General features: G+C 36.4%; 1 protein-coding gene across 1 annotated transcript; it reads left to right on the top strand.

The window, feature by feature from the left end:
- The first annotated feature begins 5,529 nt into the window (after nt 1–5,529).
- On the top strand, nt 5,530–7,543 carry LOC126725701 (cucumber peeling cupredoxin-like). The gene is made up of 2 exons (XM_050430539.1): nt 5,530–5,801; nt 6,931–7,543. Exons 1-2 carry the CDS (start codon nt 5,618–5,620, stop codon nt 7,362–7,364), a joined length of 618 nt encoding a protein of 205 aa, XP_050286496.1. The 5' UTR covers nt 5,530–5,617; the 3' UTR covers nt 7,365–7,543.
- Nucleotides 7,544–13,775: the final 6,232 nt, after the last annotated feature.

Raw genomic sequence — 13,775 nt, forward strand, 5'->3', positions numbered from 1 at the left:
TCATTCTCTTAGGATGAGATTGTCCACTTTGGACTTATCAATGTCGTCCACTTTGTGGATTTAATAGGGTCGTCCACCTTGTGGACTTTATAAGGTCATCCAGCTTGTGGACTTAATAACACATAGTTGTCCACTTTGTGTCAATTTTATGGACTTCATAATTTTTTCATCCTCCTAGGATGAAATCATCCATCTTGTGGACTTAATAAGCTTGTCCATTTTATGGACTTGATAACATTTCATCCTCTTGAGATGAGGTCGTCCACTTGATGGACTGCATATTAGGGTCGTCTACTTTGTAGACTTGGATTCCTCTACTTTGTGGACTTGTTGAGGTGACTAAGTGTTGGTACATCGTCACCTTGTGAGTCATCCATTTGGGGTCATGGACTAATTGAGGTGTCTAAATTTTGGTGCCTTATCACCTTTTTGGTCGTCTACTTGTAGGCGACTTAGTATGGTGATCATCAACCCATAGTCGACTTCGGTCATGCATTTACCCGTAGGTGACTTAATGTAGTGACCGTTCACTCGTAGGCGACTTTGGCCATGCATCTATCCGTAAGTGACTTAACGTAGTGATCGTCCACCCATAGGCGACTTTGGCCATGCATCTACCCATAGGTGACTTAACGTAGTGACTATCCACCCATAGGTGACTTTGGCCATGTGTCTACCTATAGGTGACTTAGCGTAATGACCGTTCACCCGTAGGTGACTTTGGCCTTGCGTCTACCTATAGGTGACTTAGCGTAGTGACCGTTCACCCATAGGCGACTTTGGTCATGCGTTTACCCATAGGTAACTTAACATAGTGGCCGTCCACCTGTAGGCGACTTTGGCCATGTCTGAATAAACTCCTCTTATTATAATAAACCATGCATTCGTAGAAAAAGTAGTTCTTAAAAAGAAACCGAAGACCTACCCTTTGGGCTTTAAAAGAGTTATTGTAGCAAAAACTAAAGTAAATAGAAAAACTGAGGAGTATAGCTAAAATTCACTAAGGTAAACTAGAAATAAAGGGGTGTTGCTATTCATGCTATCCTTTTTACTGGTAGTACTTCCGTATTTGCTTAGTGTTCCACGGGTGGTGTAGCTTTTGTCCGTCTAGCGTCTCCAGTTCTTGCCATCTTTCGCCCTCTGTCCTGTCGCGTATCCTCCTGCCTTTCTCTCTTCTCTTGAGTCAGAAACGCGTCTTCAACATTCATGTACTTGGTTGCCTTGTAAAGCATGTTCGACCTAGTCTTCGGGTTGTTCTTGTATAGTGAAAATAGGAACTTACCTTTCCGCAACCTATTTGTGAAAGCGGCTACAAGTATCTTATCGTCAGCTTCATCGATTGAAAGTGCCTCTTTTTTAAAGTGTGCTATGTAAGACCTTATCGTCTCATCTTCCTGCTGCTTGATGCTTATCAAGCATGCTGTAGACTTTTTATACCTGTGTCCCACGATGAAGTGCGAAGCAAACTGGGTGCTTAGCTCCTTGAAAGTATTGATGGAGTTAGGCATCAACCTGCTAAACCATATCCTTGTGGGACCCTTCAGTGTGGTGGGGAAAACTTTGCACATGATCTCGTCAGGTACCCCCTAAAGGTGCATCAGGGTTTTAAAGGACTCCAAATGATCTAAAGGGTTTTTGTTTCCGTCGTAGTTTTCCACCTGCGACATATAGAACTTTGGTGGAAGGGGGAAGGAGTTAACGGACGCGATGAATGGCGAGTCAGTTCGGTGGACCAGATCATCAAGGTCGTTGGACACCCGTCCTTTGAGGGCGTTCATCATGACATCCATCTGTTCCTTCATCGCCTATATCTCCACGACAATGTGGGGTGGAGCCATATCAGTGATGGATGGTTAGCTCATATCATGTCGTTCTTGTCTGCTTGGGGCATTACTACCTTCCGACCCCTCTTGGTCTATTCGCTCGACACTGGTACCTTCTTGGTCCTCTTGCTGAGTGCCGTGACCCGCGTTCTTCTAGTGTAACTGCTTTACCAAATTGTGGTTTTGTTGAGTGAGGCACTCCACAGCTGCGGTGAAAGTCTGAATTTGTCTCTCAAGGGCAGTTGGGCGTGGTTCATCTCCCTGAACGTTATTTGTGGTCGTCATCGAGCGAGTAAGTACAATGCAACTCTTGGTCCGGGAAGCGTTCGTATGGCTTTCAAATTGCTAAGAATAGCACAAAACGAGTTTTCCCACAGACAGTGCCAACTGATGATGCCGAAAAAATCACCAGTGAACCACACGGTTCTTGCACACTCGAAACAACACCTACGTAACACAAAAAAAGAAGATCTCGCAGAGAGCATCGGTGTGGTGTCGACTAAATACCCTCCAAAGGTTAAGTTAGAATTTCTCACAACTCTAGAGTGCCAAAGCGGGTAAATTATGCGTATCTTGGTTTGTGAGGATATTGGAGCTTTTTATAGTAGTAAAGGGTTGACCTCTCTTCCTTGGTGTAAAGTTCTTTTTCTTATAGGAATTCTCATGAGCGTATTTTTTGGAATCCTTTCTTTGTAGAAGTCCTTTTGATTAACACTAAGTGTGGGGCGCAAGATATTTCTTTATATATGCAAATGTGGAGACCAAGCAAGGCCACGTCAGGGTTGTCAGCTTCACCTACTCCCTCGTTAGGGTCGTTAGCTTCGCCTACTCCCTCGTTGGGCTTGTTGAGGTCGTCAGTTTCGCTTATTCCCTTTAGCTTAGTAATGTCAGCTTTCCATTTATGACAAGTTAACCCTGTCTTCCTAAAGCTGTAGATGTCCTAAAGCTGTTTGACTGCCCTTTATGACAAGTGAGGCCGACGGGTCTATTTTGAACATCGCTTTATGATACTATATTCATGAGTATTCATATTCACAATTTTACCCTTATCAATAAAGTAGTAGGAATTGATACTATAGTTGTAGGAAAATCATGCACATCTCATGTACATCATACACAACGTAATGAAAAACCTAGATATGCATCAAACCAAAAATACTACTTGTACAAGTAGTATTTTTGGTTTGCACATCAAAAATTGAGCTTGAGTCTAGACTATGATTGTGTTCAATGCCTCCAACAATATGTATTTTACATTTTAATATAGACAGCATGTTTCATTTTTGGAAATTTCAAAAGCCCAAACACATGTTGCTCTAAACATAATTTGTACATTGTCTGTACTTGTTATTTATTGCTCAAGTGATCTAAATTACTCCCTTAGAGGTCCGAGAGGAACTCATTTACAGTAAGAAAACAAGTAATATCACATATGTTAAATCAAACAAGAAATGTCAAAGAAGCAAGATTAATGTTGCGGCATTGAGGTCTTTCACGGGCGAGGAGAAGAGAAAGAGTCCTCGGAGGCAGAGGAAAGCTTCAAACTACAAGAATTTTGGGAGTTCTCGAAGTTTAAGCTTTAAATTCATTAATGTCAAGGAGGCATGATATTTTTCCAAGTCTTGGTTTGGATTTAATGTCTCTATTCACCTTTGAATACACACATCTAAATATACTCAAGACTCCTTCTCAAAAAAAAAAAATATATATATATATATATTTATATACTCAACACTTGATAGTCAATTAATGGGAAATAAAATCTTCCTTGTGGGCTTCTTGGTTTCTTCAATGTAAACTAAAACCCACCATCACTTGTCCTAAGAAAAGTAAAGAGAAACTAGTTTTAAATAAAATAAAATAAAAACCAAAAGAAAAAGGGAAAAAAACCTGATTCCATTAGTTTGAACTTTGAACTAAAAATAATGAATGGATGAATGCAAGCGTAACCTCGCCTAACCAAAGGGTGCTAGTAAATCTAATTACAGTTTTTAGGGTAAATTATTTACTTGGCTTCTAAAATTTACATTGTATGTCACGTTTTAAATATATTAATTTAATCTCTAAATTTTTAGTATTATGTCAAAACAATTTTTACCGGATAAAGATTATGTGATTAATTATGATATTAAATTATTATTTTCTCTTTTCAATTGAGCTGTCACATTAACAATAATGTGTCCTTATTTATTTATTTGTAAAAAGACTGACTTTTCTTCCCCACATTTAAAACCTCTCCATCGCCATTCTCTTTCGCTGGACATCAACTTCATCCTCTCCTGCCCGGTGCCTTCCAATTTCAGGTTTTGCAGAGCTAGGTTTCAGATTTGGGGAAGAAAAGCCAAAGTCTTTTATTTATTTTTTAATTAAGGACTTGTGGTGGTTGATGTGTCAGCTTCAATTGAAATAATAATAATAATAACAATATCATTGCGTTAGCCTTCTGTATTTTTTATCCGCAACTTAACAACATGAACTATTTTTACACAATACCAAAATGTTAAAGATTAGGTCTGTTTGGTCACCAAGTTCAAACAACAATTTTCATATTTTAGACAATATTACATACATTTTTACATACTTTTTTACCTACACGTATTTCAAAAAACTTTAAACAACAATTGCCAAACTACCCTAACTGTTTGTGACCAAATTGATATACAATGCAAAAGTTAGTGATCAAATAGGTGATTAACCCAAGTTTTAAAAATAATAGTTAAATAAATGAATTCTTTACTTCCTAACCGTTTAAATTTTTAGGGCAGGTCATAATTATGTAGTGAGTCCACACATGAGGAAAATATTAAAATAATAATTAAATGGTTAAATTTTTTATTTCTTACCTGTTAAAGGTTTTTTTTTTGGCAAATGGTAATTTAAGGCAAAAGAACCGTGCTTTTCCATATCTATGAGGAAGGAGTTGATTAAAAGTAAGTCTTTATAAATGTGAGTAATAACGACTATAATACTATAAATTAAGTAAACCAATTTTCAAAGACCTTGTAGCATAATTGATATTTTTCTATGCACAAAGTACATATATATTGGTTTTAATTGTTGAAATCTTGAATTTTGTCGCGTACCCTTTGAACAGAGACTTAATCTATTGTCTATTAGATCCTTCTATTGTATGCAATATTGAAAGATTGATTTATTATATATATATATATATATATTTTTTTTTTTTAGAATTTAATTTTGGAAGACTTTTTTTTTGGTGAGAATAACATTGAAAGACCTTTTTATTTTTTATTTTTTTGGAGAATCAACATTGAAAGACTAAATATTAATAGGTTATAATATAGCCTATTAAGTCTTTCAATATTATTAATGCTATATTAAGATATGAATGATTTGAGCTAGTTTCAATGAATATTATGAACTTGCGTGTGATTTGGTATTGGACGTGGTCCAAGTGTCCAACTAAGAGAAAGTCTAGCCTTATTGATTGTCCGTATGTTCCAAAGAAATGTAAGACTTTTCAAATCAAATCTGCAAACTTTCTACTTGGGTTTGAGGTCAAAGAGATGGATTCATAAATGTACGTACATAATGGACCTACGACCAAGTAATAAAATGAACAAAAGGGACCGGCATTTACATTATGAATTAGCTTAGAGTCAAAGTCCAAGATGAGCTCTTCCTCACCATTTTTGCGTCACTATATATAGTCTACATGCAACTTCACATTGTCATCGAAGACATATACAATAATACATTGAGAACTTAGATTGTATCAAAGGCATACAAGAGCATATACATACTGACATTGTTTAGAGAGATAGAGAGAGAGAATGGAAAAGCTTATGAGTGTTGTGATTGTTCTTGGTGTTGTTGCTGCAGTGCTTTTACAATGCACGACAGCACAAACAGTGCATGTTGTGGGAGATAACATTGGTTGGACCATTCCACAAGGTGGTGCCCAGGCATATCAGACTTGGGCTGCTAGCAAGCAGTTCGTGGTTGGTGATATTTTAAGTATGATTTTCTATCTCTTTTCTCACACTTTTTCATTTTTCTTTACTTTTAATTTTTTATCTATTCTTTTTCATCATCGCTACTAGAGGTAGCAATTTGTGTTCATATATCGGGTTTGTGTCGTATCAACTTTTGAGTATTCGACTATATAGATTAGCACTAACCCGATATGTTTGTTAAACGGGTCAAGATTTCTGAACCTTAACACAACCAATTTATTAAACGGGTCAGTCGTGTCAACTTGTTTATCAAATTTTATCAAAATGAAAAAAAAAATATTTATGAAAAAACAAACAAATAAATATTTTTAATATAAAATTAAGAACTAACTACTAATTGCATCACAAATAATCATTCAAAACTAAAACATATCTAAATATCACAAATAATCAATCACAATATGTCAAAGAAAATAAACCATAATAACTAATAAGTTTATGTACCTTGGGTTTGATTGATATATTAGTAAAATGTTATTTAAGTAAATGGGTCAAACAGGTCAAACGGGTCTCATATGTTGAACATTAACCCAATCCATTTATTAAATAGATTAGTCATGTCAATCCAAATATGGCACTAACCTATTAAGTCTCGACCCATAACCTGCTTATTTCGTGTTGTGTCGTATCGGGTTCACGGGTCGTGTCCAATTTTATCACCCCCTAATCGTTACCAACTGCTTAGGGCATTTATTCTTCAAATAACATTAATGTCTTCTACTTAAGACGTACTTTTGTGTTGGAACCTAGTCCAAACTTCCAACCATATTAGATATGCTCTTTGCTATGTTTATCTGTAACAATGTCACCAACAAATGGGTGATTAATCTCATACCCAAGAGATTAATTAGGTGCCCTATGATATGAGCCTTGGAAACATAGTCCCACATAAAGAAAAAAGTGATTAATCGAAAATCAAGTAGCTATAAACGTGTTTGTATACAATTAATTTCAAAAAACAACTACAGAATGTAGATCATCAAATTTTATTTCTCTAATAATATTATATACACTAAAAGATAACAAATCAATGTGCATCAATCCTCCTATCAGGAACTCAATTATTAATTTAAGTATTATATCAATATATCTAATACATTTTCCATCATATTAATTATAATGTGTTGCAGTGTTCAACTTCACCACCAACGAGCACGATGTCCTTAAAGTACCAAAAGAATCCTACGACGCTTGCAGCAATGCCAACCCTATTGGCAACACCATCACAACTGGCCCTGCTAATGTGACTCTCGAGGCTGCTGGCAGTCACTACTACATATGCACCGTCGGCAGGCACTGCCTAGCAGGTCAGAAGCTAGCCATCACTGTCTCGAGCTCTCCGGGCGCCACTCCTCCCTCCACCAACACTCCTACTACTCCTACCACCCCTACTCCCACATCAACTACCCCTGCTGCTTGCAGCCCATCTCCTACGCCATCTCCTGATAAGGTTGAAGGTCCATCCACTATGGCTTCACCACCTCCTCCTAGTTCTTCATCATTTGGGCTCTTTGCTAGTTTCTTTGTCTCTTTAATGTCCATTGCTATTGCTTTTCTTTTTTAGGGGAGAAGAGGCATAGCCCGATAGGCTTTATATACATTTTGAGTTATGGCTTTCCCTCGTAATTGTGTTGTTGTTTTGTTTTGTTTTTCTATTTTTATTGGATTTTGTATCGGAACTAGATATTGTCTTATTCACGTGATTAATAAAGGGATTTTTACAGATAAAAACCAAGAAGAAAATGTCCTTTGTAATCCTAAAGACTTCCATACTGTTCCATTTTTCTAATTTGGGAATTATTGTCAATGGTTACTATGTGATAGATAAAACATATGAGTTATTATACTCTTTGTATATGGTGGCCCATTAGGCCAGGCCTTAAACTACAGCTTAATTCTCAGACTTAGTTAGGTTAATGATGCAGGCCCATTAGGTTAGGCCTTAAACTACAGCTTAACTCTCAGACTGAGTTAGGCTAACGATGCAGGCCTTGTCATCAGATACACACACCCTCTCTCTCTCATGATGTTTCTTTCCAGTCATTGGGTGCATGCTTTAATTGGTGCACTCATCTCTTCGCCTAAATTGCACGGGTGCAAATACAGGGGTGATATTCCTTAAAAAATTAGGGAATGACACATCTAAGATATGATAATTAATCAATATTCTTTTTAGGAGTATTTTAAATATTTTATGGACATAATATGCTTATTTTTTGTTTTAAAATTAAGTAACAACATATTTAAAATTAATTTAAAGGCAATAGCAAATAGCAAAGAAGTATAATGACGTCCATAAATTGTTGTCTAATGTACAAATAAATAGTTCAAATAAACTAGACACTTATTTGTACGGCAAAATACACCATACATCAGATACATGACTCTTCTCTCTCACATGAGGATGTAGCCCACAAGTATAAGGTCCATCCTTGTGCAAGAGGGAGGAGAACTAATGCACCCGATGCATAATACACCTTCTCAAGTTGCATGAATACCACAATGGGTATGAGTACTTCAGTACTTATCCATTTTAGTCGTGTTCATGCAGCATAGGTCTTCACATTCCCTTCAATATATCATTACTATTTACTAGCAAAGATTTTTTTTTTTTTTTTTTTTAATTTGTTTCTTAAATAGTAAGCATCTTACTCCCTAAACCAGCCGAATTAGTAATTATGACTCGTTGGACATACACCACGTAGGTGAGATGACTTTGACCATCATGGGCCATTTCAGAGTTTTTATCATAAATCACAGAGATGGTTGAAAGAATTGAAGGACGTTGCTTTTAATTTATTTTAATGATATGAATTGGAACAGAATATTTTAGAATTAGCTTATTCAACCAAATATTTCGGGTATATATATATATATATATATATGTATTTATAATAATTCTAAATCAAATCATGAAAATTCTAGACATTATAATTATATAATTTATATAATAAGGTCTATAAGTAAATACCGATGTATTCCATTAGATCTTCATATTTTCAAAAATTAAACAATCTATTAGCTTCAACAATTTTACAGTTACATTCAACCTTGGAATTATTCCACTTTTTGTCCATGCATATTTGATAAATATAATAATAAAAAAGATGATGTAAACAACTAGGCCTGTCCATAGGTTGGGTTGGATCGAGTTTGTGCTCAACCTGCATCCGACTCGACCAGATCGGGTGGACAAACTTTCAACCTGTCGCCAACCGAGAGAATGATAAATTCGGGCGGATTGGAACACCAACGAGGGGCTGTCAGGTTTGGGTCAGAGTCGAGATTTGGAAAATAGAGGAAATTCGGCGAGAAAACGACGAAAATCGGCCAAAATCCTCTGAGATTTCATCGGAAATAGCCAAGATCTAGACTAGATCTGGCGATATCTCATCGGATCTAGCCAAGAACTCGACTAGATCCAGCGAAATCTTGCCGGACTAGCCAAAAAAATCTCAAAACTCGCCGGAAGATGAAAATCGACCAAAATCCTTTGAGACTTCGCCGGAAATAGCGAAGATCTCGACTAGATCTGGCGAAATCTTGCGGGATCTAGCCAAGAACTCAACTAGATCTAGCGAAATCTCGCCAGATCTAGCAAAAAAAATCTCAAAACTTACCAGATTTATCAAATAACGCCAGAATATTTGTGGGTCGGTCGGATCGGGTTTATCGGATTTTGAAGAAGGAGAACCAATGTCCGACCTGTCAAAGTCGGGTTCTGGAGGAAGCAATCTGTCGCCGACTGTCGGAGAAGTCAGTTCAGTTGGCGATGGGTCGGGTTCGGTTGGCAGAGGCGGGTGGGTCGGGTCCATCAATTGACTAGACAGCCCTATAAACAACATATATGGACATGTCAATGAGTAGCAGTATGAATCTCGATCCTATCCAATCCATTTTGAAATTTCAATCCTCTCCAATTCATTTTTCCTAATCTAATATGGATAGGGAAAAAATCTTGATTCTTGAGTTTGGAAGTCTAGTTACGTGTGGGGAATGTGTTAGGCACCCCATAACGCTTATCCAAGGACAGCATTTTGTTTTGGTAAAATCTTAATTTTCGGACATTAGCAATTAAAAATGAGCTATTGGCATTAGCTCTCGAGGCTTTAAATGAATTGGGTTTTAAGGTTTGGTTTTGGAAAGGGTGTGGTCTTGATCGATGCTTCCTTAGTGCGTTTGGAATTGGTGCCAAATTTCCATGATGAAAATCCGGTAGCATTTTGCCTCATTTTCGTGGCGGAAATCCGACAATGCCTCGCCTCAAGTGCATCATAGCACACAAAACACTATTCTCACCAAACTTTCGCTATGAGAATACAACAACGGAGGTGCCCAATTTTCACGATGAAAATCAAGCAGAGTTTTGCGTTTGGTGAGCTATGGCGCACCAGCAAGATTTCACACTTATGTATACGGCGTGTGCCAACATGATCGTGCTAGGACGAGCCGGAGCCCCTCAAAGCATTAAGTATATTGATGTGTGTCACATACACGTGGAAAGCAATGTCACTCAGATGACATGGATCGAGACAATCACACCGTGATGACTATGCATGCAATATAGCATGAATATGCATCTACAACAATTGCCTAGAGTACAAACCCAAATGAGAACTTGATGCAGATTCATTCTTTGGTGGTTGCTTGACAGTGGCTATATTAGGTGTAACAGCCATTGAAGTGGAACCACTCCTTCGATTAGAAACACCCTCTCAATTATAGGATTGTAAGCTACTGCTACGCCTTTCCTTCAGTTGCTTCTCCACTTTTATAGCAAGTTTGCAAACAAAATTGTAGGTCCAATAGGTTTGTAGTTGGACCACATCACTGATTTCAACACGTAACCCCCCAAGATAATGTGCAATCATTTGCTCCTCTAGTTCTACAATATTACATCAAGTCATAAGATGATTAAACCTTGCTGTATACTTGTCCACAGAAAGCTCATTTTATTTGAAATTATGAAATCTCAAAAAAGCATCTTGCATGAAGTGATCAAACAACTATTTTTTTCTTGAGCTCTCTTTTCATCTTTTCCCAGGTCACAATATGTTCTATTCCTTTCCATTGTCGCAACCTCTTGAGATGCTCCCACTAGATTGAAGCATGTTTTCTCAGCTTGATTGCAACAGTCTTCACTTATTCGTTATTAATTTCTATTTTTTGTTTTTGTTTTTATTAATAAAGTCTAGGAAGAATTTATCAAAGACCTTATTTTTATTTGCCAATTATTCTAGATCATCATAGCGTAAAAAATATGTTATCAAAAATCTTTTCTAATACTATTTGTATTTTGCATTGGGGTCACTAATAAGCTGAAACTATTTTAAGTCGAGAGTATGAAATATTCATCTATGATTAACTAGCGAGTTATCCATACAAGAGATGTTAAAATTTTTCCTTTTAAATTTTTATTTTTGTACCTATTAGTGCATGATTATATTAAATAGGGCTATCCAATGACCCGGATCAACTGACCCGCCTGCCAAAACCTACCCGAATCGAAGGTCCATGGGTGGCTCCAAATTTAGTCTGCAGTCGGTCACGGGTTGGCAAGTGAAATTACCAAAAAAATCGGTTTAGATTCAGGTTTTAAAGTATTTCACCCGAACAACCCGAACCGACTGAATTATTTATACAAAAAAAAAATATATGATTTGACATGCCAGTAGGAGCAGTCTAGCAGTGCCAACATGAGACTCAAAGACAAAAGTTAACTTTTTCTCACACAAATTCCTAATATGCATATCAACCATTTAACTCAAATTAAAATTTAAAATCAACGATGTTGATGAGAGTAGAAGCTGAGAACTCAGTGATGATATGATTGATTTCAGTGGCACAATAACCCATTTCTAAATCAACGGTTATAATCCAAAATCAAGACCCAATCTAACAGTGAGAATTAAATATCAAAGATCTGATATCTCTCACTATCTCTAATGAGTCTCTTAAGTTTTCACTTCAGACTCTCAGTCTCAGAGTTCAGATGGTCATGGCTTCCCCTTCACGCTTCCTCACTCTTCCTCACCTTTTCACTTCTTTAGTCTCAGTTCTCTACTTGGCTTTCTCAAACTCTCTCAAACTCTCACAATCTCACTTCTCTATTTGGTATTTTGGTTCGCTCTTCAACACTCTCTAAACCATTTCTCCAAATCCAAACCCTAGCCGCCTCCAATGCAGTAGCCCACTCCCCTCTTCGCCTCCAATGCCTAGCCCCCACTACTGCTATCCACTCCTCTCTCCGTAGCTACCGTCGGTGTTTAGTCTTGACCTCGCTACTGTGTACTCTTTATTGAGTCAGTTCTTACTCCAAACACTTAGGTAATTCTTCTCTGTTTCTCATCTTTCTTTTTTGTTAGTCTCGTTGGTTTTATTTGTTATGGAAATCAAATGTTAAAATCAAATAAACCCAAAGATTTATAATATGAAACCCTAACTAAAAAAAACCTAGAAACCCTAACTATTTTACTTTTGTTCTTTTTTTTAATCAATTTTGATCCTATTTTAATTTTATACAGGATTGAAAGCTGACTCCAAGTAGCATTTTTTGCCTTCAAGTTCGAAACCCATACACCCACGGTTTTCTTTAAGGTATGGTTTTTGCTTTCCTTTGTCTTTAGTGTTTAAGTTGAGGTTTCTTTTTTTTTTTCTTTTTCTTTTCTTGTTAAATATGAAACCCTGACTAAAAAAAACCTTGAAACCCTAACTATTTTGCTTTTGTTCTTTGTTCTTTTTTTTAATCAATTTTGATCCTGTTTTAATTTTATACAGGATTGAAAGCTGACTCCAAGTAGCATTTTCTGCCTTCAAGTTTGAAACCCATACACCCAGGGTTTTCTTTAAGGTATGGTTTTTGCTTTCTTTTGTGTTTAGTAATAATAATAATTATAATAATAATAATAATAATATGTAGTGATTGTTTCTTTTTACTAATTGTCTTTTCCTTCTTTGGATTGACTTGAATGTCATTCATCCTGCAATTGATTTAGCTACTGCAATTGATTTTTTTTTTTCTTTTCAAATTCATATTTTATGTTCTTGGTGAAATAACATAATTGACCTGCACAAGTTTTGGGTATTTTAATCTAGTATTACAATTCATTCTTATTTGCTTTTGGATTTACTTTTTTTTTTCTTTGTTAATTCGAATTGGCTATTGCTTTATTAATTTATTGGTAAGTTACGTACACACTGTCATGTTCTCGGGTTCGTAACCTAGCCCTCCATCCCATTATTATGGTAGGAGGATGTGCATTGTGTTAAGAGTTTAGTGGCAAGATGGTCTTTGAATTAAGTGTGTTGTTTGCGCTATAAAGTATGAATTTTGAGCAATTTTTCGCCATGAGTTTCACTAGATATGCATGTGCATTGTTTTTTAATTATATAGCATTTCTTATTTTCAAGCACATATTCTAAGAATGATTTTGCTCTCTTAAAATGATTTGGACATAACCCATTGTATTTTTGTCTTAGATTAGTGAGTCATTGATTACTGTCATTAGGAGATAAGTCATTAATGCAAGTATTAGAGATTGAACACCATTTTCTTATGCATTCATTGAATTAATTATGCAGGTGATATCACTGCAAACGCACTGCGGTAGAGGCTTATTTCTTGTAAGTTACCACTTATCCTAATCATTATTCTATTATTCTACAGAAAAGCACTGCTCCTTTAACTTTTTCATACTTTCTTAATGATGATTCCCTGGAGATCATTAGGTTGAAAGTCTCAAGTGCTGATGATCTTAGGGCTTGATCCTGAAAACAAATACTAAGTCAGAGGGGACCGGCCAAAAGTCCTCTGATGATAAAGTCAGTGGATTCGCAATTCCCAGTAAAAAGGAAGTAATTTCTGAGAAAAGTGTTTGAATGAATCTTACCTTCTCATCGATGAATGCTTATATAGCATACGTGGAACGGTTATCTGTTAAATAACTGTTCCTATTGTCGAGGAGTCTGGAGGATT

This window comes from Quercus robur, chromosome 5, assembly GCF_932294415.1.
Source record: "Quercus robur chromosome 5, dhQueRobu3.1, whole genome shotgun sequence".
NCBI lineage: Eukaryota > Viridiplantae > Streptophyta > Magnoliopsida > Fagales > Fagaceae > Quercus > Quercus robur.